General features: G+C 44.2%; 2 protein-coding genes across 2 annotated transcripts; both read left to right on the plus strand.

The window, feature by feature from the left end:
• The first annotated feature begins 8,309 nt into the window (after positions 1 to 8,309).
• Positions 8,310 to 11,299, plus strand: LOC128501185 (uncharacterized). Its single transcript, XM_053470580.1, has 5 exons — positions 8,310 to 8,359; positions 8,740 to 9,077; positions 9,636 to 9,762; positions 10,035 to 10,108; positions 10,644 to 11,299. Exons 2-5 carry the CDS (start codon positions 8,765 to 8,767, stop codon positions 11,030 to 11,032), a joined length of 903 nt encoding a protein of 300 aa, XP_053326555.1. The 5' UTR covers positions 8,310 to 8,359; positions 8,740 to 8,764; the 3' UTR covers positions 11,033 to 11,299.
• Positions 11,300 to 13,294: 1,995 nt separating this feature from the next.
• Positions 13,295 to 22,367, plus strand: LOC128501146 (guanylate-binding protein 3-like). The gene is made up of 13 exons (XM_053470521.1): positions 13,295 to 13,408; positions 13,867 to 14,065; positions 14,279 to 14,409; positions 14,655 to 14,764; positions 15,306 to 15,499; positions 16,642 to 16,881; positions 17,328 to 17,608; positions 18,435 to 18,647; positions 18,936 to 19,017; positions 19,347 to 19,670; positions 20,184 to 20,295; positions 20,378 to 20,451; positions 22,022 to 22,367. Exons 2-13 carry the CDS (start codon positions 13,873 to 13,875, stop codon positions 22,225 to 22,227), a joined length of 2,160 nt encoding a protein of 719 aa, XP_053326496.1. The 5' UTR covers positions 13,295 to 13,408; positions 13,867 to 13,872; the 3' UTR covers positions 22,228 to 22,367.
• The last annotated feature ends 4,853 nt before the right edge of the window (positions 22,368 to 27,220 follow it).

The raw sequence follows: 27,220 nt of genomic DNA on the forward strand, positions 1-27,220 counted from the left end.
CAGGGGGCCGGTCACTGATCTATACATTATCCAGGGCCGGCTCACTGATTTAACTATACATTATACAGGGGGCCGGTCACTGATTTATCTATACATTATACAGGGGGCCGGTCACTGATTTATCTATACATTATACAGGGGCCGGTCACTGATTTATCTATACATTATACAGGGGCCGGTCACTGATTTATCTATACATTATCCAGGGCCGGCTCACTGATTTAACTATACATTATACAGGGGCCGGCTCACTGATTTAACTATACATTATCCAGGGGGCCGGTCACTGATTTATCTATACATTATACAGGGGCCGGCTCACTGATTTAACTATACATTATACAGGGGCCGGCTCACTGATTTAACTATACATTATACAGGGGGCCGGTCACTGATTTATCTATACATTATACAGGGGCCGGCTCACTGATTTAACTATACATTATACAGGGGGCCGGTCACTGATTTATCTATACATTATACAGGGGCCGGTCACTGATTTATCTATACATTATACAGGGGGCGGGCTCACTGATTTATCTATACATTATACAGGGGCCGGCTCACTGATTTAACTATACATTATACAGGGGCTGGCTTTCTGATATCTGCGAACTATCTCCTGTTATCTCTCACCTTAGTGAATCCGTTAATTAATGGATTGTTGAGAGTCGCTGATAATTCTAATAACGCATCTAATTAACCCCGTGTGACCGTGACACCCGGATATAACGCTTTATTGCTGTGTTAATAAAAACGATCAAATTAAACGAGTGACCTGAATCCACGCTGGCTGCTGCAGCTGCTGCTGAAGTGTGAAGCCGACTCTCACTGATCCGGCTCCTGTCTAGATAACATTCATGCGACTTCTGGATTGTGTGAGCAGAAGGGTCGCTAGATCGGAGGGTCTCCTGTGACAGCCTCCATCAGCTCATCTGCTTTAACACAGGATTTACACCAATGCGTAAAGCAGGGAATCTTCGCTGTCGGAAATAATTACTCAAACCATAAGGTGTAAAAGCTGCCAAATCTTATTGGAAATAGCGTTCAGCGAGGGGGTCTGGGGTAACCACTAGACATGCCCACAGGAGCAAAATCGGTTTGGATGAAAGTTTTTTTAGTTTTTGCCGCATTTGTTTTCATTTCAGATGAAATTCAGAGGTCTTTTTTTATTCCAAAATGGAGGGGTCCCCAAGGAGGTGCAGCAGCAGTAGTAGCAGGGCACCGGGCCTGGGCAGGCATACTAAATATAATAATGCCTGGATTTGTCACCAATATTTACTTATCAATGGAGAATAATAGATGATATGATAGAAAGGTTATAGGTTAGGGGTAAATGGCCGACGGTCTTCATCAACTAGGAACAGGGATAAAATGTCTTCCGCAGCCCCTGTAATACATTACAGCGATCACTACAGCTTCTCCAATCCACTGTACAACAGGCGTCCTCCACACTAAAATAACCTCTTCATTAACGAGCATCAATCTCTGCCTCTGCTAAGCAGTCACTGTCTCACACTGCAAGTCCCATCAGCCTGTAACGGCTGCTATTCACAAGTTAAAATGGCGTCCGCACACATATATCTAACGCTTGTCCCCGCCCCTTATAAATGCCGATTGGCCAGAGTGAAGAAAGTAAGGGAAATACTCCCATAGGTTGTTGGACCCATCAATCACAGCCATAACATTTTGGTCACTTTTGGAATTCGTTTGTGTCAGTTTCGTGGGGGATCGCCCTCGTTTTCCTTGATTTCTACGAACGCACAAAACAGGCAATTTTTCTTAAAAATAAAGTTCGTATAAAAACGCAAAAAAAGTCTAATAACTGCAACATTTCTAATAAATCTTTGTAACCCCTACGTTAAACCGACGCGTTTTATCTGTTATAGAAAATTACAAAGTTGAACTAGAACTCCGCAGCCGGGTGTTGGCGCCCTTGAGGCCGCGTTGAAGGTGCTTCTTCAGGAAGCAAGTTGGGGAGCACTGGGAGGATAGATTGTCAGCTTCTATGAACAGGCTGCAGTTCGCGAGCATTTAAATAAGTAGATGAGAGTCTAGGAGGACGGGCAGGAAGCTCAGTACGGGTAACATCCGTAAAATTGTTAAAGCCAACCACTTACCTAACCGTTAACTACACCGAACCAGCTGGCACAGGCGTAAAACCGTAACACGGTAGAGACCACCGGCGTCTGATGCACGGCAGCCCTTGTCACGACTGTATTCACCAAGGCACAAGCCCACGGAGTGTCCTGCACTTAGGCCGAGGGGCTGTGCACAAGTTAAACCACTAAAGGTGGTTAACCTTTGCTCCATGCCAGCCCAAGAACCAAACGCCAAAGCCAGGGAGCGTGACCACCTTGCACCTCACTGGCACCCACCACAGCCAAGCACGCTCCAAACCAGACTGGACATTAAACAAACCAAATGTCCAAGCCAACAAAATACGAAACCCTCCCGAAAACCATCACCCCACAAGGCAGCAGACGCTCAATCGGGATACCTAATCAGCCAGGACTGCATCGACCCCAGGCGTTTCGGAGTCTCCCCTCTTTGCACCATCAGTGTGCTTGCCCCTTTTTTAGCGCTTTGAGTACTTGGACAACGGGTGGAATCCACTGCAGCCGTAACACTCGTGTTTAAAATGGCAGAGGGAACCCCACTTTCATTGACCTTCATTATATCTCCATCAGTAACCTTTTGGCATCCCAGCCAGCGACCCGGAGGCTGCGGTGGTGCCGGCTGTACCTGAGAATGACTGAGAATGTAGACGACCGGGAGCCATAACACACAACCACAGAGCAATGTCCTTATGATCCCAACAAAGCCCCTGCCTACGAGCCATCCTCTGCCTAAACTGCTTGTCATAATGCAGCCATGAGTGACCCCCAAATATACCATAAGGTTCCCCAATACAGTCCAGATAACAAAAGAGGCCGGAACGACGTTCAGGAGCTTTTTGGCCTATCACGCTAGCCAGTATAGCAAACGCCTGCAACCAATTTGCTGTCTTCCCCTTTAGAAGGCCGATCCAAGTAAAATTTCTCCAAAGGAAGCAGGGAAAAATCTCCACGTACTCCCCTCGGCAAATCTTTTCCCGAACCCCCTGCTTTAAATAAGTACCCAAAGACACCCCCACTGGGTGAAATCCCCCATCCAGAGCGATTCCCATTCTGAAAGCCAAGCCACCGAAGGCTTAACCGCAGCAGAGGAACCCACCCGCGACTCAGCAGAACCAGGAGGTCGAGCCCACCAAGCACCGCACCAACCTCCCTAGGGCCCCCACCTGGCTGGGTCCCTTGCACTACCTGGTGCAGAAACAGCAGACTGGTATAACCCCCATGCTCCCGCCGCAGCAGCCTCTCAAAACCTGGCGCCTGAATTTGCCCAGCAACTTCCCAAAGCCAGCCAACAGCTGAGAAAAAAACTGACGTAGAACCTACCAACGCACCAGCAGTGCCCCCAGAAACACAGATAGCATTCCCAAAAGACGGGACCGCGTGGCGCGGGGTTCCTCCTCTTCGTGTTGCAGCTGAGCACCGCTCACGAAGCCACTCGTCACTGCAACCACCGGACAGGGACCTCAGATCCATCAAGTCCATCAAGTTCAACCCTTCTACCTAACCTTCTTGATCCAAAAGAAGGAAAAAACCCCTAATTAAGCTTCTTCGAATTCTGTCATCAGAGGAGAAAAATTCCTTCTTGACTCCAAGAGGCAATCGGATTTCTCCTTGGATCAAGAAGCTCTAAAATATTAATATTATTCTATTTATAGCCCTGTATATCATGCCTTTCTAAGAAAATATCCAGACCCCTTTTGAAGGCATCTAATGTATTTGATAACCACCTCCCTTGGCAGTGGATTCCGTACCTTTACTGCCCTCCCTTTGTCGTCTATGAAATCCATGCTGGGAACCGCCATCACAGGAGTCTCAGGACCAGCAACACAACGCAGATGAAAAACTCCAAAAGCTGAGGTAAGTAAAATAAGACGAATGCTGACCAAGGCCAATTTTATTTATGACCTAGGTGGGGTGGGTTCACATATATGTAATATCAACCACCCCCTAAGGTTACAGGGAAGTTGACATGCTGCCCCTACCTACCACCCACTAGCTCAGGCTGTCAATCACTCCCCGAGGAACAGACCTCACACTCCCTTAAATTTGGGCTAGTTAGGGAGAGATCCGATTGGCACCCCCGCAAGTGCGGAAACACTGAGAGTGCCGGAAAAATCTCCCAAATCCCAGGAAAAACGGGACACAAATTGAATGTCACTATGCCAAGTGTGGCTGGAGTGATGTAAAGCCACCTCCACTGGGCTCTGGAGCGGGGGAAACATGTTCCCTGGAGTAAAGGATCGCGCTTCACTATCTGGAAGGCTGATGGACGGATCTGAGTTTGGTGGATGCCAGGAGAGCGCTCCCCATCGGCACACATGCCGTCTGCTGTAAAGCTTGGTAGGGGGGGTAACAGTCTGGGGCTGTTTTTCAGGGTTTGGGCCCCTTAGTTCCAGTGAAGGGTAACGTTAATGACACAGCAAAGGCATGGAGACAATTGTATGTTTCTGCAGTGTTACAAATCCAGTTTATCATTTCCTGCTGCCACCATGTGAGGGTAGCAGATAAGCGGAAAAGCCTCCCAGCAGAAGTGGTCGAGGCTAATAAAGTGAAGGAACGCATTCACATTTTCTATTACACTGGCACATTTTATGTTTTACTGACTACCTGATAATAAAATACTGGCAATGTGTCAGCCCCATACACATGACACAGAGCAGGAAAGCAGGGAATGGGATTTCAGGGAGACGCAGGACGCAGGGCCCAGGGGCCACAGCCGGATCAATCAGGAGCCTGGAGAGTTCTGTGGCTGTGAAAGTGAAAGTGAAATCCGGCAGTATTTCCAGGAAACGCCGCCGTGCTTCTTATAAATGGCCTGAGAATTGTTTATTGCCCCGCACCCAGCTTCAGCGAACACAGGGGGGGGGGAGGGGATATTTATATCCTTTCAATTTCTGGCGCATGCCGGGAGTGATCCAGATCCTGATCTAACACAACCAGACATTAACACACGCAATAACACACACTGACACAACCAGACACTCAACACTAAAACACATGCACACAGACACACACACTAACATCACCAAACACCCAGACACTCACACTAACATACCCACACACAAACACACACACTGACACAACCAGACACACACACAAACATCACCAAACACCCAGACACACGCTAACATATCAATATTAACAATCACACACTGCCAGACTTTCACACTAACATACCTAAACACTCATGCTATCACATATCAATCCAGACACTCACAAACAAACACACTCACATACTCATCCTGACACACGCACAGTCACACACTAACATACCCAGAGACACACACAGTCACACACTAACATACCCAGACACACAGTCACACACTAACATACCCAGAGACACACACAGTCACACACTAACATACCCAGACACACAGTCACACACTAACATACCCATACACACAGTCACACACTAACATACCCAGACACACAGTCACACACTAACATACCCAGACACACAGTCACACACTAACATACCCAGAGACACACACAGTCACACACTAACATACCCAGACACACAGTCACACACTAACATACCCAGAGACACAGTCACACACTAACATACCAAGACACGCACACAGTCACACACTAACATACCCAGACACACACAGTCACACACTCACAGTCACACACTAACATACCCAGACACACACAGTCACACACTAACATACCCAGACACACAGTCACACACTAACATACCCAGAGACACACACAGTCACACACTAACATACCCAGAGACACACACAGTCACACACTAACATACCCAGAGACACACACAGTCACACACTAACATACCCAGAGACACACACAGTCACACACTAACATACCCAGAGACACAGTCACACACTAACATACCCAGAGACACACACAGTCACACACTAACATACCCAGAGACACACACAGTCACACACTAACATACCCAGACACACACAGTCACACACTAACATACCCAGACACACAGTCACACACTAACATACCCAGACACACAGTCACACACTAACATACCCAGAGACACACACAGTCACACACTAACATACCCAGAGACACACACAGTCACACACTAACATACCCAGACACACAGTCACACACTAACATACCCAGACACACACACAGTCACACACTAACATACCCAGACACACAGTCACACACTTACATACCCAGACACACAGTCACACACTAACATACCCAGAGACACACACAGTCACACACTAACATACCCAGACACACAGTCACACACTAACATACCCAGACACACACAGTCACACACTAACATACCAAGACACACAGTCACACACTAACATACCCATACACACAGTCACACACTAACATACCCAGACACACAGTCACACACTAACATACCCAGACACACAGTCACACACTAACATACCCAGACACACAGTCACACACTAACATACCCAGAGACACACACAGTCACACACTAACATACCCAGACACACAGTCACACACTAACATACCCAGACACACAGTCACACACTAACATACCCAGAGACACACACAGTCACACACTAACATACCCAGACACACAGTCACACACTAACATACCCAGAGACACACACAGTCACACACTAACATACCAAGACACACACAGTCACACACTAACATACCCAGACACTCAGTCACACACTAACATACCCAGACACACAGTCACACACTCACAGTCACACACTAACATACCCAGACACACACAGTCACACACTAACATACCTAGACACACAGTCACACACTAACATACCCAGACACACAGTCACACACTCACAGTCACACACTAACATACCCAGACACACACAGTCACACACTAACATACCCAGACACACAGTCACACACTAACATACCCAGAGACACACACAGTCACACACTAACATACCCAGAGACACACACAGTCACACACTAACATACCCAGAGACACAGTCACACACTAACATACCCAGAGACACACACAGTCACACACTAACATACCCAGAGACACACACAGTCACACACTAACATACCCAGACACACACAGTCACACACTAACATACCCAGACACACAGTCACACACTAACATACCCAGAGACACACACAGTCACACACTAACATACCCAGAGACACACACAGTCACACACTAACATACCCAGAGACACAGTCACACACTAACATACCCAGAGACACACACAGTCACACACTAACATACCCAGAGACACACACAGTCACACACTAACATACCCAGACACACACAGTCACACACTAACATACCCAGAGACACACACAGTCACACACTAACATACCCAGACACACAGTCACACACTAACATACCCAGACACACAGTCACACACTAACATACCCAGAGACACAGTCACACACTAACATACCCAGACACACAGTCACACACTAACATACCCAGACACACACACAGTCACACACTAACATACCCAGACACACAATCACACAGTAACATACCCAGACACACACACAGTCACACACTAACATACCCATACACACAGTCACACACTAACATACCCAGACACACAGTCACACACTAACATACCCAGACACACAGTCACACACTAACATACCCAGACACACAGTCACACACTAACATACCCAGACACACAGTCACACACTAACATACCCAGAGACACACACAGTCACACACTAACATACACAAACAAGATGAAGCTCCAGAGCCCAGCATTGTTCATGTGACTGTACTTCATACAATGAACATACATGATATGACTACAACGGCCTCAAAATGATATAAAGGAAAATGTGTGTCTTCAGTAGCTGGAGGCTGATGTAAGAAGGACTTTTGTATCGTCTCCCCTGAAAACATTTCATAAAAAGCCACTTTTACTTCAGCGACGTGGACGATAATTAGATGATCTTTTTGTAATTTTTGAGGCACTTTTTTGCGCCTGCTTTGTTCAAAATGTAGCGCTATTATTATTTATTGTTTCATATAGCGCCATGAAATTCCGTAGCGCTGTACAATGGGTAGACAGGGCATAACAAGTAGCATGTAACATAACAAATTGACTAACAGAGACAACAGGTGAGGAGGGAGCTCAGCCAGCACGGTCAGCCTTTGTGCTGAATTCATACTCGGTGTAGATGCTGCCTTTGAACGGCCGTTTCAGTTTCATTTTTACTCAAAGAAGAAAAATGCAACCCCCCCATCCAAAAGCATTTATATAAACGAGTGAAGGCTCTGATCTCCGTACTGCACTCAGGGAGCCGAGGAGGTGAGTAGAGTCCGTGCAGAGCCGGCATAAAAAAATAAGCAATAGTTCCATTATTTATTTGATGATGTTATCTGTCTATCTTCTTTAATAAGTTAATATTTTGGTTAAATTTACTGACTGTGCCTTCAACATAAAACAGCATTTTCTGTAACCTGACTTTTTTTGTTCAAAAAAACTGAAAAATATTTGTTTATTATTCACTAAAGAAATGGCTTTGCTGTAAATAGCTCTTTTCTCGACACACATCCCGAGACGTGGTTTTGCCCCTGGTGGAGTCACCGGTTGGGGGGTAATTTCCCGGCTCTGGGGTCAGTTTGTTATAAATCCCCCCAGAGCTTGTGGAAGTGATGAAGTTGTTGCTGGTTTATCTCTCTCCGCAGATATCTGTACATCAGCTTCACCAAGATGGACCTTGAACAGCAAAAGAGCTTAATTCAAAATTTCAGCCTCGATAACTGCAAGCTCGGGAATCAGGGCTATCGGCGGGTGCTTCTGCAGCTCTTCGGTCTGCCGGGAAACGGCAAGTCGTCCTTCATCAACTCCTGCAAGTTTGTCTTAGAGGGGAAATACGAGCAGCACGCGGAGGCGAGGGCGACAGACGGTGGGTGCACCACAAGCAGAATCCCTCACAAGCTCACGGAAGTCATATTGATGGTGGATAATCGGGGCTGCCCGAAGCTCGACAGCTACGAGAGAGGAGAGATCTTCGCTCAGCTCGGTGAGTCAGGGAGATTTTCATTCAAAGTCCGGCGTCTTTCTGAGCTCCGATAGCTTAGGAAAAATTCCAAAAAATCCGGGTGGAAAAGGGAAGAAAATAATCATTAACTGAATTTTAAATACAAAAATAAAAAAATAATAATAATAAAAAAAATGTGGCTATTAAAATACAACTTCAAAGGTTTGTTGTCATTTCTGGAGCATTAAATGCGGATTTGGTTTATAATTTGAATAAAAAAGATTCAGCCGTCGTTACCTTACAGTAGCGTCAAAAACCTGACTCCGCAAATGACACAAAACCCCCTCAAAATGTGTCTTTTTAACTCTACATGAACTTATACACAGACAAAAGGGACAATTAATAACTGCCACGCAATAAATACTACATAGACCCTGGAACTTTCCTTCGACCGACAGAAGAATTTTAAGATTTTCTAAAAAAGAAAACAAATTGAAGAACAATTAAAGGTCAATTTTAATATTTCTAGAGCCTAGAATGCAGGAATTCTAGAAAACATGCATTTAATTTGTTGATAAAACTCTTTCTGGTTATTCTCAGGGAACTTGCTACCGCTCAACGAGGAGGTGAAATGGGTAAAAGATTTTAAGGAAAATACAAACCGACTGATTGTGGAAGCCTCAAAAGCCAATTATACGGATTTCATCGTCCCGATCTTTGTGCACAGGTGGGTGGTAGAGTGACAGACGCGCGTTATTTCCCCCAAAAATGAAATAAATATTATTATTATAATTAAAGATTCGTCAGGATATCTCCTTTAATAAACATTTTCATTTGTTGATCGTAAATGCTGTGACATTACATTGGTTTAATATTATTATCATTATTATTATTACTTTAATAATATGAATATACTCGTATCCTTTAACCTGCCCAAAGCTGTAAATGCATAATTTCTAAATGTGAAATAAATAATAACTTGAATCTCTCTTCATTCAGTATAAAAAATTCAATTGGCCAATGTGAAATAAAAACATATAGAGATTTTCTGGACAACGCAAGAAAAGTAACAGGTAAAAGTGCGGACTTGCTATTTTTCTGGAGGGGTGGGGGTGTTTGTTGTTTGGCGAAGGAAGGTGGTTGAGGTGGAGGACAGGGAGACGCAGGAAGAAAGAGGCGACAGAGAAGAAAAGGAGGGCAGGGAAGGGGTTGTAGAAGAGGTAGTCAGTGGGAGGGAAGTGACATGCTGGTGTGTGTGGGGGGGTAATTTTAATGACTTAAAGGACCAGCTTGACATGATGGGTGTGAGAAAATGTGTATTTAGGGCTCCTGGAGGGGCTAAATTATACTTAGCCCCTCCAGGGTAGGTATTCGTGACATTATATCCCCCAGGTTAAGTTAATTACCATCAACCCTCCATGGATGGGGGAACATTGTCATCCCCTCCCTTGGTTAATAGGGAGTCCTGGGGACCCACTTTTCTTTAAAGTACCTTTGTGTATGTTGGGGGGGGGTGTAATTTTGCTGGTGTACCTGCCCTCACCTGCAACTCACCGAATGTCACGTTACCTGCCCCGGCAACTTTATGTATACTTTTCACACTTCCAGGGATCAATCCTATTGCTGTCCTCACACATAAATCCTCCGGTAACCTGACCAGCTTGCAAAGCACAATGAAAGACATCGGATTGGATAAGATCTACGCAATCGAAAACTACACCGCGGAGGATCACCAGAAGGTGTTAGGGAAACACCAAGAAATCCTCAGCTTTCTCTGCCAAATTCTACAAGAAGTCAATTTCTGCATGGAAAGCGAGCGCAATCCAGAACGCGAACGCAATGAGCGCACTAAATTTGTCGTCAATTATCTTAAATCTGCAGACGACGAGATACGTCAACAAGAAATCGAGGAAAGAAATCGAGAAGTAAGAAGACTTGAAGAGAGATTGAAGAAGGAGAACGAAAGAGGCTTTCTTTCACGTTTGTTCAATTTCTAATGTAACCATTATATGCCGGCTGTCTTTAGGGCTTTATGCATTTTGTAAGAATAACCTTAAGCTTCATTGATTGGTGCTTTATGTGTGAGATGGCAGCCACACTGCTTAATGTGATAAGATATAAAGCCACTAAAATAATGACACCATTGTTATATATATATCCAATTAAAGACAAGAAAATCTCTCAAAACCAATTCATTTATTGAAAATGTATTAAAAACATAAGAAAAAAATCTGAAAAATAATAGTAAAAAAAACGTCCACAATGATCTGATTCTCCCCGTGTGTGAAATCGTTAGAAGTCAAACATAAATGCCCACGAAAGATACCGCGAGCTACATGGCATCGTCCAGGCACGACGCGGAGAAAGGATCTCCTGGCGTGTTACATGCATAATGACGCACTTTATCAGAGGCGACAGAGACATAATGTGGCCAATGAAATAGGCTGTCGCCGAATAATGAATTCATTAAACATAACAGATAAACATACATTAACACATACACAACACATACACATTAACACATACATAACACACATAACACATACATTAACACATATACAACATATATATACAATAACACATACATTAACACATATATACAATAACACATACATAACACATAAATTAACACATATATACAATAACACATACATATATATATATTACCACATACACAAGACATTTTTATTATTATTAATGTTTATATAGCATTGTGATCCCGCACTCACACAGGGCACCAAACAGCGCGGTCCTCTAGGGTATTAAAGCCACATCTCGGTGAGGTAATCAACCACCATTTATTTGTAATCCACGTATTCAGATTTTAACAGCATATACAGAACACAAATTCCTTATATAATTCCCTATAACGCCTCGCTCGACTGAGCACTTACTACATAGTCCTGCTGCTTCCAAACAAAACTCTCTCTCCTCTGTCCACCAGGTCAGGCTTTATTGCAGTCGGTGCAGCTGATCACTTGCAGCTGACCGGTGCATTGGAGTCAGCCTGAACACCAGCCCGCCCTACTCTCCACCCCAGGGGCCCATATAGAAACATATAATCTGGCGCAACCCCCCCAGGGGATATATATCATACAAAACCCTGCAAAATCGAGGGGTTCCACAACCCCCTGCACCTTGTTACACGCCCATCAGATTCCGTAGCGCTGTACAATGGGTGTCTACATTAACACATACACAAAACATACACATGTGTGTTTGTGTCTGAGTGTGTGTGCGTTATTGTGTTAGTGTGAGTGTCTGGGTGTTTGGTGATGTTAGTGTGTGTCTGTGTGCATGTGTTTTAGTGTTGAGTGTCTGGTTGTGTCAGTGTGTGTTATTGTGTGTGTTAATGTCTGGTTGTGTTAGATCAAAAATTAAAAGGATATAAATATCCCCTCCCCCCTGTGTTCGCTGAAGCTGGGTGCGGGGCAATAAACAATTCTCAGATCATTTATAAGAAGCACGGCGGCGTTTCCTGGAAATACTGCCGGGTTTCACTTTCACTTTTGCAGCCACAGAACTCTCCGGGCTCCAGACTGATCCGGCTGTGGCCCCTGGCCCCTGGGTCTCCCTGAATTCCTGTCACTCTGTGTCATGTGTATGGGGCTGACACATTGCCAGTATTTTGCCAGCAAGCCGGTAAAAGAATGATCAGGGAGTCAGTAAAACATTAAATGTGCCAGTGTAATAGAAAACGTGAATGCGTTCCATCACTTTATTATCCTCTACCACTTCTGCTGGGAGGCTTTTCCACTTATCTGCTACCCTCACATGGTGGCAGCAGGAAATGATAAACTGGATTTGTAACACTGCAGAAACATACAATTGTCTCAATGCCTTTGCTGTGTCATTAACGTTACCCTTCACTGAAACGGCCCCAGAATGTTACCCCCCTACCAAACTTTACAGCAGATGGCATGTGTGCCGATGGGGAGCCTTCTCCTGGCATCGGCCAAACCCAGATCCATCCAGACAGTGAAGGGCGATACGGGAGCCAAAAGGTCAAATCCAGGAATAATCGTTAGCGGAGAGAGTAAAGGTAACAGCAACAAAGTATGTAGATGACTCTTTAGAAGCACGCGGTTACCAATGAAATAGAATACATGGAGCCCAAATTCCATAGAGGGCAGAATTATCATTAATACCACATCTGACTGTACCCCTAAAACCAGCGCCCCTCTATGGCCGTATGAAACGTTCAGGGTGCGGGGCTGTTCACAATAAACATGCATTGTCTGCTTTCACTTTCATTATGACCCATGTAGAGAGAGGAGGGGAGCTGTCAAAAGAGACAGAAAATAAGAGAGAGAGAGACAGGCTAGGGGCGAAGAGCAGGAAAAGAGAAAAGACTGCAACCCCCCAAAAATCCGGTAAGTAGCCGTAGACCGGTACCTGAGATCGGGCACGCAGAGCCCCGGCGGTGAATTGAGAATTGCAGGAAAAATAGTTTATGTAAAGTGGCGGGAAACGGCGCCAGCGGCTGTCAGTAAAGAATAAAGGAGGAATAGGTGGTGGTTTTGTTATGAAAGATATCAGGCAGGTGCTCGTCATGTTATGGCTGATTGGTGTTCTGCCCCCGGCCGGAAAATGTCTTTTATTCTGTCAAAATTCCAGTACCGTTAGAAAAACGGTAATTCCGGAAATGTGGGTGATTATGGTAATAATAACATCACAAAATCTTTTATTGGAACGTTCTAGATGGTTCTCCAAGTCTTTAAGGCAATGGGTAATTTTTTTCTCATTCAGTTCGATATTACATTAAAACGTAAGAAGTTTAAATCCATAATAGAATTAGATCTCACCGGATCGTGTAACATTATCGCTGCAGGTGACCATGGACCCTGTCCCGAGGATGGTCAGTCCTGTCTGTCTGATCAAGAACGAGGAAGGGAAGACGTTGCAGGTGAACCCAGAAGCTGAGAGGATCCTGAAGAACATCTCCCAGCCATTGGTGGTGATATCCATTGCAGGACCTTATCGTTCTGGGAAGTCCTACCTGATGAACAAATTAGCCGGAGCATGCGGCGGTGAGAGCACTAATTCTGTGGCTCTAGTCCACGTGGAAGACAAACCCAGGCCTGGGACGTGGAGAGAGCGCTTATAAAGAATTAATAATGGAAAAAAATATTCCGAATAAAATAAGGGACCAGTAACCCTAGGCTCCCCTACCTGAGACCAATGAAAGCGCTCTATCTCTATGGTGACTCCATATATTATAACCCAATGTTTTCATACCTTAGGTGGGTTTTGCGTGGGGGACACGGTGGAGGCCAAGACTAAAGGGATCTGGATGTGGTGCATCCCCCATCCTGAAAAGAGAGACCACACGTTGGTTTTACTGGACACCGAGGGACTCGGGGATGTGATGAAGGTAAATTCATGGATGTGTTATAGCACTAAACCCAAATAAGGGTGCTGTGTAAACCCAACGACACCCCCAAAAATACACAACAAACAGTTTGTGGACATTTTACATTTTTTCCATTCATTTAAGATTATTTAGTTTATTTCTTCTATTGCACCAAACGCCCTTTGTGGCTGCCTACCCGGTACTAGTATGCGTCTCTCTTTCTATGGGGTATCTTCATTGACCCTGCAACCTGTGTTTCTTTTCAGATTGAGAAACAGAGTGAATTATCAATTCTGACCCTATCCGTGCTAATCAGCAGCACCATGATCTACAACAGCAAGGGGGTAATTGGCCAGGAGGACCTGGAGAAGCTGTAGTATCCTTCTCTGTGATTACAGATGGGCCGAACCAAGACATCTCAGTGTCAGACGGGTCATATTAATTATTTAGCAGTCATTAAGTATTGTATTGGTGGGATTGGTCCCTGGAGCTTAATGGTACCTAACTGCCCCCTATTCTCCAAAACAGCAGCTTTGAGGTGTTAAACTTAATTATTACTTCAAGACACAGATCATGACATCATCAGACCTCTGGCAAACAGAGAGCCAAACAGTATTTTGAATATTCTTGACCTATCTGGCTACTTTCTTTCTGTCATTCAGCGTCCGCTCTTCATTACTTTCCTTTTTAGAGCCTGGAGATGGTGGCAGAGGATCTACGCATAATTTTGAGCTTATAAAACGTGTTTCTAGAGTAATAACCACGTTTGTCTACATGGCTTCAGAAAGGCCACGGAACTTCCAGGCACCCTGGATACTAACTTTGGGTTTCTAGTCAGCATTGGAGTTATCTTGTGGTAGATCCTAAATATCCACCATTAGTGCAGCCTTTACTATGTTCCTTATATAATATTATAGCGCAGTTTCTGAGTACAGGGAATACCTGATGGACAGAGAGTCGAAGAACACCCAGGAAGATGGAGAAGGGGTAGAGCCTGAGGTGATCCCCCTTTTCATCTGGGTTTTGCGAGATTTTTCTCTGCAGCTGGAAATTAATGGCCGACCTTTCACTGAAGATGAATACTTGGAGAACTGCTTGAAGGACATACCAAGTACGCAGCGTTTGTTATAATATCCTGTCCCTATTCTGCCTTTTAGCATCATTTGCTTGTACCTACAAACTTTAAATGGAGAGGCCAGAAAACCTATACCAATTCCCATACAATACCTGATCCAAATATTTGGAAAGACGTTACAGCCGCCAAATTCTTGGGGAGCAAATCCCACATTCAGTGATTCTAGTTGGACCAAAGTTGCCATCCTAACCCCCAAACAGCCTGTGCCATCTTTGCCCTCAGCTTGACAGTGCCCCCAAACACCTGATCTGAGCCATCATTGACCTTAAAAAGGCTGTATTTGCCATCATTGCCCAAAACAACGTGTCTGTATCTTCTTTGCCCTCTTGCCCTCCTTCCAAAATATACCCTGACACACATATGTAAACACGCTTACACAAATTATACACATTTACTCATATTCACATTCATTCTAACACAGACTCCATCTCACCCCACTTAATGCAGCCTTGCTTTCACCAAGTGGTCACGTGACGTAACAGGATCCCGATACGTTCCTGTCTTCCCGTGCAAGTTCAAAATAGTTTAGAAAGGGCCCTACTGGCCTGGACTAAAGTGGTCCAGGTGGGAAAGCCCCTTTAGAGGGTCCCCTGTAGTTATGTCACTGAACACAGCATTTCTGGATTTTCATTTTCTTAAAAAAAATTAAATTGCTCATTTTGCAAGTTGCTGTCAGTGTGACTTCTCCTGGGAGGCTGCTCTACTTATCTACCACCATCTATTAGTAAACATATAAGTTGCCGGTGAGTGTTAAGATGTGAGGGCATGCAACGTCACTCGAGTCTGGTCCATCGAGTTAAACCTTAGCTTAACTGACCACTCCATGTTTGAGTGAATCAACCGCTTAATGAATTTACCCAGTATTTGGTGAACAGAGTCTGGTTTTAAAACAAAATCTAAAGGCCAAACCAGTGGAGGGTTTTAAATACAAGTGTCTGATCGCGCTTTGTTACGTTTAAACCGGTAATCTGTTAGAATGTAGAAGACAAGTGAAGGGTTTGGTGAAATGTCTCCCATATTTTGATGATATTTTTTATAAAGGGAGCTGCTGATATGTCCCAGGTAAAGAAAGACCCAAGCATTCAGAATAATCTATTTTGCCTCTCTATCCCCTGTAGACGCAAAATCTTTAAAGATGCAACAAAAAAACATGATCAGACAGTGTATCAGGGCGATGTTCCCGACACGTAAATGCTTCATCTTTGGGTCACCACCTCCGAGCAACCAGACCACTGAGCTTCGGCCTCCGAGGGACCTTAATGAGCAATTTACAAGAAAAACAGAGGAATTCTGTCAGTACATCTATGATAACGTCGAGGCCAAAACGCTTCAAGGAGGTCAAACTGTCACCGGATCGAGTGAGTCCAGAGACAAGATCAGCTGGCAGTTGGTGGGACCCAGCCTGGGTTCCTCATCGGGGTGATAAGGCGCTTGACCCAGGCACGTGCCTGGAAGCCATTTGGGTTAAAAATTTTGTATCTTCACCAAATTATGCCCCAAAACATTTTTTGCCACGTGTGAACTGTCCATGGGAAGTCATTAATATTCCAAAGGGTAAGAATTCATAAAAATGTTTGAGTGTCCCGAGAGTGAAAGATCACAATTTCTATTTTCTTGCATTTATAGAAACACGCATGGCTTCCCAGGGCAGTGAAACAAAAATGCATTGGCTCAGGGAACTCGTAACCCGGCCATCTACCGTACGCCTCACTTTATATGGTTATAATAAGCAGAAAAGTAAAGCCAATAGGATTCAGGAGATAAGCAGAAACGGTACATTGTAAGTTACTTTTTTCTGTTCCAGTTCTTTGGAAGCTGCTCCCGAAGTACATCAAAGCTGTAAAGAGCGGAGATTTCACTGCTTTGGAGACTTCTATAAGCTACTTGGCTGCAGAAAAAAATGAGAAGTGCATTAAATCGGCCACGAATCTATACGAGGAGAAGATGAAATCTAAGTCCGTCCACATGGAGAGTGAATTCCAGGAGCTTCATGACATCTGCATGAAGGAGGCCCTTCAGACCTTCCAGAGAACTTATTTTAAGCATAAAAAAGAGGAAAACAGAAAATATGAGGACGCTCTTAAGGTATGTATCCGATACTTTTACACCATATCCCCGGTGCCCAATACCAAGGTAAACTGATACGATGGGGCAAAATTATCTTTACAAGAACAATCTATCACATGCCATTGGAAAGTCTCTAATGTTCCGCCAGTCTCCAGTCATCAGGCCTCAGTCTGAACATTCAGTTGGTACAGTTTATTTTATAAAGGTGCTACAAACATCAAGTGGGGGGGTATAGCCCCAAGTACCAAAAAGCTGGGCCTCATCTCCTGTTCAGAGGCTAAAGGTTTAAAATTTACACAAAATACTCCCTGGGAGTCACAGACCAGATCCCCTCCCATCGACTGAATGACAAATAACCCTGAGGACATCTATGACCGTCTCCACCATCTGTCCCTTGATGTAAAGGTGGTTAGAGTGCTGAATAAACACTTTGGAGAGGTAGAGACCTCATCCCTCACGCTTGCAGCTCAGAGGTTAATGAACGATCTCACATCCACTCATCTCTTCTGTACTCGAGTGCATGCAAAGACTGATTTTTCAAATGCGATGTTGTGCGTCTGTGAACTGCACTTCTCCAATTTGTGTAAATTTAGTGCTTCAAAAATTGCATTTTTAGACAGTTCTCATGCACTCAGTTAACTGAATAGACCCCTAAAACCATGTGTTAATGCACCGCCTGGGGTCTTTCTGTTAGGCTGCTAAATGGTAAATAATTGAATGATGATTGAGATATCTTGATATGGCAAACATGCCCGTATTAAACACAGGTTAAATTTCATTATGGGTTGGGATAGTCTTTTAGTGCCATTTCATAAGTCCTTGTGGTTGCTTCGTTATTTGGCAGGCCATATTGATGGAGAAGAAAAACTCATTCTGGAAGCTGTGCGAAGAATCTTCATTAAAAGTCTGCAGTGATCTCATCCAACAACTGGCAAAACCACTGGAAAAAGCCTTACATGAAAACAAATACCATGTGGTGGGAGGACACGGTGCCTTCACTGAGGAGAAGAACAAATTTGTTTCCCGATATAACCAGGAATGTGGCAAACATGTTAAGGTACAAGGGATATGTATGAGTAATAATTCTAGTGACCAACTTTCACGCCACGTCAGCCTCCCAGACTTCAGGCCATCTCTTCCTGTATGCGAACACAAGGTCCACTGAAAGGTTTTGCAAACCTCTCCTTTCTTCTCTGGGACGAGTGGGATTAATTTCTGTCTTAAGGAGCACGTTGGCTAATTCAGTTTCAGGGTGGCCAATTGTTTCACGCTCAGGGGGTTTAAAAAAAATAACCCATTATGTCTGCTTTAACAGCATCATCTCCTTATTTCTCTTGATTTACAGGCCGAAGATGTTCTCCAAGCCTACCTGAAGACCATGGACAACGTGGAAAAGATCATTCATCAAACCGATACAAAGCTGTCAGGTGAAAGGGAGCATATGGCTTTTCATTTCTAGTTGTCTGTTGCACCAACATCACTAGGTGGCCACTGGTCTTAAAGTTCCAGAGTCGCCCCACCATTGTCAGTCTGGCGTTCTTTTGTTAAAATAGTCATGAGAGCGACTCCGTAGCATTAACTCCAAATCACTTTTAGTTTTTTTTCACAAACAAAAAACCTAATGATGATTTTGTGTTGTTTACAAAAATACACTTAAATCTACACTTATTCCATAAAAATATACTCAGGGGATCCTATAGTTCTAAAAAAACCCCATATTTATTGGAATCAGCTTCAGGTATTTCGATCACTCCAGAGACAAAGAAGAGAAAATACAAAGTGGACGATGTGGGAGACAGCGGCCAGCTCACAGACTACATCCGCAGCTACCAGCTGGAGAGCAAGACCCATCAGCGACTTCTCATCCAAGTCATTGGTTTTACCGGCCATGGGAAGTCGTCCTTTGTGAATTCCTGTCTGTACACGGTGCACTCCAAGAGCTTTGAGAACCATGCAGCCGAATGTTCGACTACTTTAAACAGAAGAGGCTACCAGCTGACGGAGAGCATCACTATAGCAGACAATCGGGGCTTCCACCCCATGGACTCCTCTGTGATGAACGAGATTTATGCTCAACTCGGTAATTTGGCTTTTTCATCCTTTCTCATTAAAGGGACATTCCAGCCATCGTGTGACCTTTGATGCATTTGCATGCCTGGGAGATTGAGCCCCTTGTTCTGGGATGCGGGTAGGAGAGTCCGCTGACATTGGTTGGCGGTCTCGCTAATGTCGGTGGGCAGTCTCACTGATGTTGGTGGGCAGTCCTGCAGACATCAGTGGGTGGTCCCTCCTCAGGACCCAGAGTTTCCCCGTATTCACACAGAGACATGGAGAATTATTGGATAATTGTAGGCTTCATGGACGGGGGTTGGGATTCTACGTTCATTAAAGGTAAGTGCTTGTTGTCATTTTAAAGAACGCTCACTCGTAAGGTACTTTAATACGCATTTTTCTTTGGCGAGGATGGCTGGCGCATTAAGCCGCCCCTTTGGCGCTGCTGTTTCTTTGCTAAGCTTTTTACAATTATTTAAACTATAAGTTCACAAACGCACGTTTAATGTATTCTTGAGGTTTCTTTGCTTTATATTTGCAGGTGGTTTTGTGCCACTGAATCAGCCCGTGATATGGGGTGAGAATAAACATTTGCCATTAACTTGGGCAAACAGCTCCGTACCTGACTTAGTGGTGCCCGTCCTCATCTGCAGGTAATTTCTTGTCTCCGTGTCTTATCTTTGTAACTAAGGACATTCAAGAGACTTAAGACTTGCATTTTTTGTAACATTCCAGAGCAACGTATTGTTTCAATAACAAAGAATTCCAAGAAATGAAACAATTCCTTAAAGACAGTCAGAAGATTACAAGTAAGTAGAGCCGAGAATTCTGTTCTCCATCACTGTTTCTTCTGTGTTAGACCTTCACGCAGCTCCTCGTCCAGTGGCAGATTATCCCCTGGGCACAGTGGGCACGTTCTTAGGGCATCGGAGGGAGGTAGTAATCTGTTCTCTATTGATCAGACTGTCTTGTGCACGCGGCCTAATGAGTTACCCAGGTGAAGCTATAGATGCAACAGTTTTAGTCTCTCTCTCTTCGTAACTAAGCTCTTCCAAACCCCTTATTCATTTTGTGGCCCTCGTTTGCACTTTTTCTAGTTCCATAATGTCCTTTGTATGGACCGATACCCAGAATTGCATATTCAAGGTGAGGTCTCACTACTGACTTCAGGAGGCAGATGATATCCTCCCCTCCCCCATTTTATACATACCGATATCTTATTGGCCTTGCGGCTGCTGACTGGCATTGTGCACTGCTGCCATGTCTGTTGTCTACAATTATTCTTAAATCCTTCTTCCCAGGGAGATACCATTTAAAGCGTATGTCGCATCGTTAGTATTTTTCCATAATGCATTCCTTTACGTTTATCTGTATTGAACTTAATTTTCCACGTGCCTGCCCAGTTCCCTCACCTGCCTGCCCAGTTCCCTCACATGCCTGCCCAGTTCCCTCACGTGCCTGCCCAGTTCCCTCACGTGCCTGCCCAGTTCCCTCACCTGCCTGCCCAGTTCCCTCACGTGCCTGCCCAGTTCCCTCACCTGCCTGCCCAGTTCCCTCACGTGCCTGCCCAGTTCCCTCACGTTCCCTCAGTTTATATAAGACTTATATAAGTCCTCCTGCAGAGAAAAAACCTCAGGGTTAGACTGCGTTAGCCTAGCTAATTTTGTGTGATCAGCAAACACTGAAATACGGCTCCCCATGCAATATAGGAGATCATTAATAAAGAAATTAAAAAGAAGAGGACCCGGGACAGACCCCCGAGGACTCTGCTTAATACCTGGGTCCAGAGAATTTTCTATTTACTCTTTGCATTGTTTCCATTCCACGTACATACATTTTCCCTGACAATTTATACAGTGGACGCAGATCCAGCGAAGGAATTTAAACATGCACAGGATAGGCATCGGGCTCCTGAATCTTGATAAGTGGATCAGCCTCCCAGCAGAGGTGGTAGAGGGTAATACAGTGAGGGGATTTAAACATGCATGGGATAGGCATGCGGCTCCTGAATCTTGATAAGTGGAACAGCCTCCCAGTAGAGGTGGTAGAGGGTAATACAGTGAGGGTATTAAACATGCATGGGATAGACATACGGCTTTTGAATCTAAGAAGACTGATTAAGGTCTTTACAGCAGAAGAAGAAACGGGCGACTTGACGGGATCTTGGTTTCTAAATCCCGCATAGTTGCATCCCTCTTATGCATAATGGAATCACAGGGAATCCCACACGCAAGAAACATATCTTTGCTGTATGGCCACCAGCAGTGTATCCGTTTTTTCCCAGCGGTACCTTGCGTTCCTAAAATTTCCTGTCCTCTTCCTTTCTGTCTCCCGTAATTCCCTCAATCCTCTCTGAGGCTCTGATGTCATCGTTTTTAGAGATCCTGCCATTTGTGGTTATAACCAATAAGCTGAGCGGAAGCAGTGACTACTTGGAGGGGCAGTTTTTCCAGATGGGAATAGAGAAAATTTACGCTCTGGAGAACTATACCGTCCAGGACCACGATCGCGTGCGGCAGAAACACCTGGTTTTCCTGAAGTTCCTCTATGATGTCCTGCAAACGGTGGATTTTATTTTTAAGTAGGATCCCCAAGAAAAGACAGAATAATGCGGTCACCCGATAATATACGTGTCATGGGAGCAAAGTTTTCAAAATGTGTCAACTAAAAACTGTATTCTCTGTTAATTGGGAGGACAACTACCCCCCCCATCGTGGGTGGGAGGTAATATATATATATATTGTGAGCTGGGATCATGTAACCACACAGTCTTAAGGTTTGATATACCACATAAGGCTAAATTATTTGTAGAATTGTAGTCCTTTTTATTAAAAGGTCTGTAAACAAACATAAATAAAACAAACAAAAAGAAAAGCCTTGCTCTCTGAGCACTTACTGACAAACAGCAACTAACTATCGTTGGACGGCTTACCCGCTACCAACAAAAACATTTAGCACAGACCTTTTTCGTTTAGGAACCGTTCAGCAGATTTGTTAGGAGAAAATGCAGTCTCACTCACTGCTTGTATGTTTCTCACCTGAATAACTCACAGGGCTCCTTTTTGTAGCAGCCCCCTGCTGCTCATTGGTAACAGGTGAGTAACAATCTGAGAGAACCAGAACTCCTGGACTGGCTTCATCACCTGCTGCAAGTAAACTGTGGAGTGGAGCACTGGCCCTCCCTTCTCTCCAAATGCTCCACCCCAGGGACCCAAACATAACTACAACATTACCATTATTTTGTTGGTAACAAAACATTCTCCCTGGGGTTATCGAACACATTGCACTGCAGTATTTTGTGGGAAATGTACATGTTATCCACCACCATGCCCTGTTCCCTGTCACAATATATATATATATATATATATATATATATACATGGTATATATATATATAATAGGCTGGGCAGCATGCATCCCATCCACACAACCCCCCCTTCCCTGTAAAGTAAAAAAAGAAAACCAAAAACAGAAGTGTCGAGTTAAACAAAAATGCAAATAATAATTAAACATTTTTAAATTCTATGTTGTTTCCATTATTTTTCACTGCAGTATTGTCAATACACATTCCCACTCGTCTAAAATAATGCTGGACTGCAATAGAGATGATGGAAAAAAACAGGCAACATACAGATTTATTAACCAATGAGTTGCAGAGTTGTATGGAGCGGCCCTAAGCGGTCAGAGGATGCATAACACCGTTCACGACTTGAATAGAAGTCTAACACTACTTGTGCAATGCTCCCTCTCACCACTTGGGGCCGCTGCTGCACAACAGTAAATAAACGCGTTTATCCAGTGAGCGTTTCATAATCACGTTCTCACAAATAACTGTTATGGCAACAGCTTATCAGTACCTGCTTTTGTGTCACATGACATTTGAGTGCTTCTGAGAAAATGGAACGGACAAAGAATGTCTTCACCTGATATCGAGCTCTTTCCTTTTAATTCATTGAAGGTAGTTCTTGTAGAATTTAGGGCCACCCCACAGCAGCTGTCCACTGGGGGTCCTCAACAGCTGCCACAGCCTTTCCGTTAACAATGCCAGTCTTGTGGCCTGCGCATGACCTGCGTGTCCTCACATCCCTTCACTCAGCAGCCGACAGGGGGTAGACTACAAATGGAGGAAGTGTTAGGGGACCTTCACCTCAGTCGCACATCAGGTGTTTGGGGGGACTGAGGGTCTCATGGTGGGAGGCTTGCACTGAGCCCCATTATGTGGAGCTAGCCCTGGTGATAACAGAGAAATGTTAAGGGCTTAGTTTTGGTAAGCAGAGAAGACAAAGGCCAACCAAATGGAAAAAAGGTGCAACAGAACAAAGTAGCCCTAGGACTTTCGCGGTGGTCACAAGATGAGACAAGCAGAGCCACAGAAAGGACGAACATCATTAAAGAATACGCGAGAACCAGAACAGTCTCCAGAATGTCCGAATGTTACACAGGAGGAAGCAAAGAGACACAACCTTCAAATTTCCCCAACGAGATAACAAGGTTAAAATCCAAAATAACGTCTATGAAAAAAATAAAGATAGTTTTATGGGATTAAGGATAAAAAATCTGGACAAAGTCTGCATTTTATGCAAAACAGGTTTGTCCGTCTGAACCTACAGCTCATTGAACACCTCAGCCTTGTCAATCTCCTGCGACAGTTAATCATTTTTATGATTTTATGTTACATTTTGTAGCTGTACCAGCACGGCTAAAAGGATCATTGAGCACTGTGCACGGCCTGGGGCCTTGATGGCACCTTTTTGTTTTGCGCTCTGCAATGTTTTCTTGCAGTTTCACTTTATTTTGAGAGGCTTGGCGGAGTTTCTTCACAGACATGCACTCACTGGAAAGGCCGGCTCCCAAACACTCGGCTTTTTGGTGGAGCGCGTAGGTTGAGCTTTTGGCTCCAGCGACTTCTCGCGTTTTCTCTTGGTTTTGCCAGGGAGGGATGGAAAAGGCTACGTAATATTTTGGGGGAGCAGAAGGGAAAGACAGGGTCCCGGTGTCTCCCAGGGCCGTCCCACTAACAAGAGAAAGCCAAGAGACATCTCAGGTTTTTACGATTAGATCGTGCCTGCGCTAACTTTCCTCTATGTAAAAATACTTACTTTCCTTTCCTCTTTTAGATTAAATCTTTAGACGCGTTACCATCGACAGCCGTTACTCTGCGTTATAAATAATATGCCGTTCAGCTGACCCGCTCCATAACATCTAATTATACACGTTAATCCGATACACCGTACACGCATAAACCGATTGTCATCACATTTATCCCGTTTATGAGGGCAATGAGGAACTAGTTGGGGAATAATGTAAACCTTTACAACGTTGGGCTTTAAAAGGAGGACTTTTATTTTCTTGTTGCTGAAGGCAGAGAACGGAGCTCCCCAGACATGAATTCTGTAAAGCCCGTGTCGGCCATGGAGGAGTTAGACGAGATGAAAAGTCAGATTTCCAACTTTAGTTTTGAAACTTGTAGTCGGGGATCTCAGGGTTTTACTCATCTGCAGATCCAACTTTTTGGCTTTTTGGGTCACGGAAAGTCGTCCTTTATTAACACTTGTAAGTACGTCTGGGAAGACGGGCTCTTCGTGAACTATACAAATGCAAAGATTTCCCAAGGAGGAGACACCAAGGCCAGGTTCTCGTATCCGGTCACGGACTCCATCACTCTGGTGGATAATCGTGGTTGTGCCACCATGGACGATTATGAGACGGGGGAAATTTATGCACAACTTGGTAAGTAAAGGTGGCGGTGAAGCCTTAAAGGGTTTTCATGAACACATGATCTAATTTATTAATCTGGATTTATTAAAAACACCTTTTGCAGCCTTTTTTATTACATTCATTTCATCTTCCTTTTTTTCGCACTTGGGATCCACCGGTAACACCAGTAATGCTTCCAAATTAACCCAACGGATCCAGATTTAGAGCAAATCTTCTTTTGTCTGAACTATCAATCCTTTTTTTTAGAATAATTTCCACGCTCCAGTTATTGCTCTAATGCTGGGGTTCATCACTTAGTGAACACGTCTTTTATATAAAGAGAGTCCATCGGATTAAAAATCATTGAAAGCCCCCCCCCCTTCTTGGTGAATCTCCAGCTGAATAAAAATCCCTTTTGTTCCAGGAAATTTGTTGCCATTTAATGACGAGGTTGAATGGAACAAAGGATTTGGAGTCGTGGAAAGGATTATCGATGCGGAAGATAAAATAAGCAAGTCGGACTTCATTTTCCCGGTGCTCGTGTACTCGTAAGAGAGTCGTTTTTGTTCTGTTTATCCTGGAGAGAAAGCTCCATATCTATCCAGGGAAATCCGAGGAACTCTATTCCTAATTCTTTACATTTTTATAGATCAGCCTCAGCGTTCTCTGAAGTTTTCTCTTCTCGCATTTTATAAAGAACGTCCCGGCCGCCCCGTCTAACTTTTTTTATTTTTACATTTTTTGGGGGGATTTTTATCTTTTTTCTCAATTACCAGATATACAAAATCTTCCTGTTTCTTTTCTTAGGGTTTCATCGTTGGACACATAATTCCAACGATGAAGAATGTAATACACTGAGACAGCTGCTTAAAAATGCCAGAGACCTGACAGGTAAATGTTTCTGACTCTTAATATCAACAATAAATGTAAATCGTAATTATCCCGGGAACCTCTGATTCTATAAAACAAATGTGGTCAGTTGGGTTAACTCTACGAGTTGCTGCTTCCCCTTCCATGTAATGGATGGAGAATGAAACTGAAATAATTACCCCTATGGTAGGCACAGAGCCCCTCTCATGCCTCCATTCATGCCTTGTAGGAGGGTGGCGTTCAATTATAATTAAATAAAGCCCACCTCTGCCCTCTCACCCCATCACTTGCCCCTCCCGCTAGGGGCACAGAAATGCTCAATACTCCCCAACCCAAGGGTTAATAATTTAATTACCCTCTACCCCACTGCACACAGAGGAAGAGGGATGACTACCTCCCTTGGGTAATATGGGGCCTAGGGGACTGTACTTGTTTTCTGCAACTACCCAGGGTAGAGTCCAACGACCAACTCACTTGACCCTTGATCACACATATAATCTACCTCTACAGCGTATGTCCCTTCTCACACTCTATCTAAAGCAGGATGTAATTCAGATGAAGAATGATGTCATAACGCACATTTTGTCTCCATAGGGATTTTTCCTATTATCGTTCTCACCCATAAGACAAGAGGAAATATAGCTGAGAAGGAGAGACTGTTCGAGGGCATGGGGGCAGAACGGATCTTTGCCTTTGAGAACTACACCCCACAGGATCATTTTAAAACACGAGGAAAACATGAAGACGTCTTGAAGTTTTTACTTGAAGTCATTAGGGATGTCCAGTTCCGAATGTTCCAGCCACGAGATCCAATCAACGAATGTAAAGTTCGGAAGCAATTTGTGTTAAAGCACGTGCATGCGCGTGAAATCAGAAACAAGGAACAAGAGATAGAAATTCAGAAGCAGTTGAATGAACAGAAAATTTACCAAGAACAGGAAAAACTTAAAAAGGCGCAAGAGGAACATCGACGCGAAATGCAGAAACAACGCATGCTGGAGCTACAGAGGCA

This window comes from Spea bombifrons, chromosome 7, assembly GCF_027358695.1.
Source record: "Spea bombifrons isolate aSpeBom1 chromosome 7, aSpeBom1.2.pri, whole genome shotgun sequence".
Taxonomy (NCBI): domain Eukaryota; kingdom Metazoa; phylum Chordata; class Amphibia; order Anura; family Pelobatidae; genus Spea; species Spea bombifrons.

What these genes read in the sequence shown, in the direction of transcription:
- LOC128501185 (XM_053470580.1), top strand. Translation starts at nt 8,765, where the DNA reads ATGGACCTTGAACAGCAAAAGAGCTTAATTCAAAATTTCAGCCTCGAT. An exon ending in AGAGATCTTCGCTCAGCTCG is followed by an intron (nt 9,078 to 9,635) that starts GTGAGTCAGGGA and finishes GGTTATTCTCAG; the next exon opens with GGAACTTGCTACCGCTCAAC. An exon ending in CAACGCAAGAAAAGTAACAG is followed by an intron (nt 10,109 to 10,643) that starts GTAAAAGTGCGG and finishes TCACACTTCCAG; the next exon opens with GGATCAATCCTATTGCTGTC.
- LOC128501146 (XM_053470521.1), top strand. Translation starts at nt 13,873, where the DNA reads ATGGACCCTGTCCCGAGGATGGTCAGTCCTGTCTGTCTGATCAAGAAC. An exon ending in GACTCGGGGATGTGATGAAG is followed by an intron (nt 14,410 to 14,654) that starts GTAAATTCATGG and finishes GTTTCTTTTCAG; the next exon opens with ATTGAGAAACAGAGTGAATT. An exon ending in AACCGATACAAAGCTGTCAG is followed by an intron (nt 19,018 to 19,346) that starts GTGAAAGGGAGC and finishes CGATCACTCCAG; the next exon opens with AGACAAAGAAGAGAAAATAC.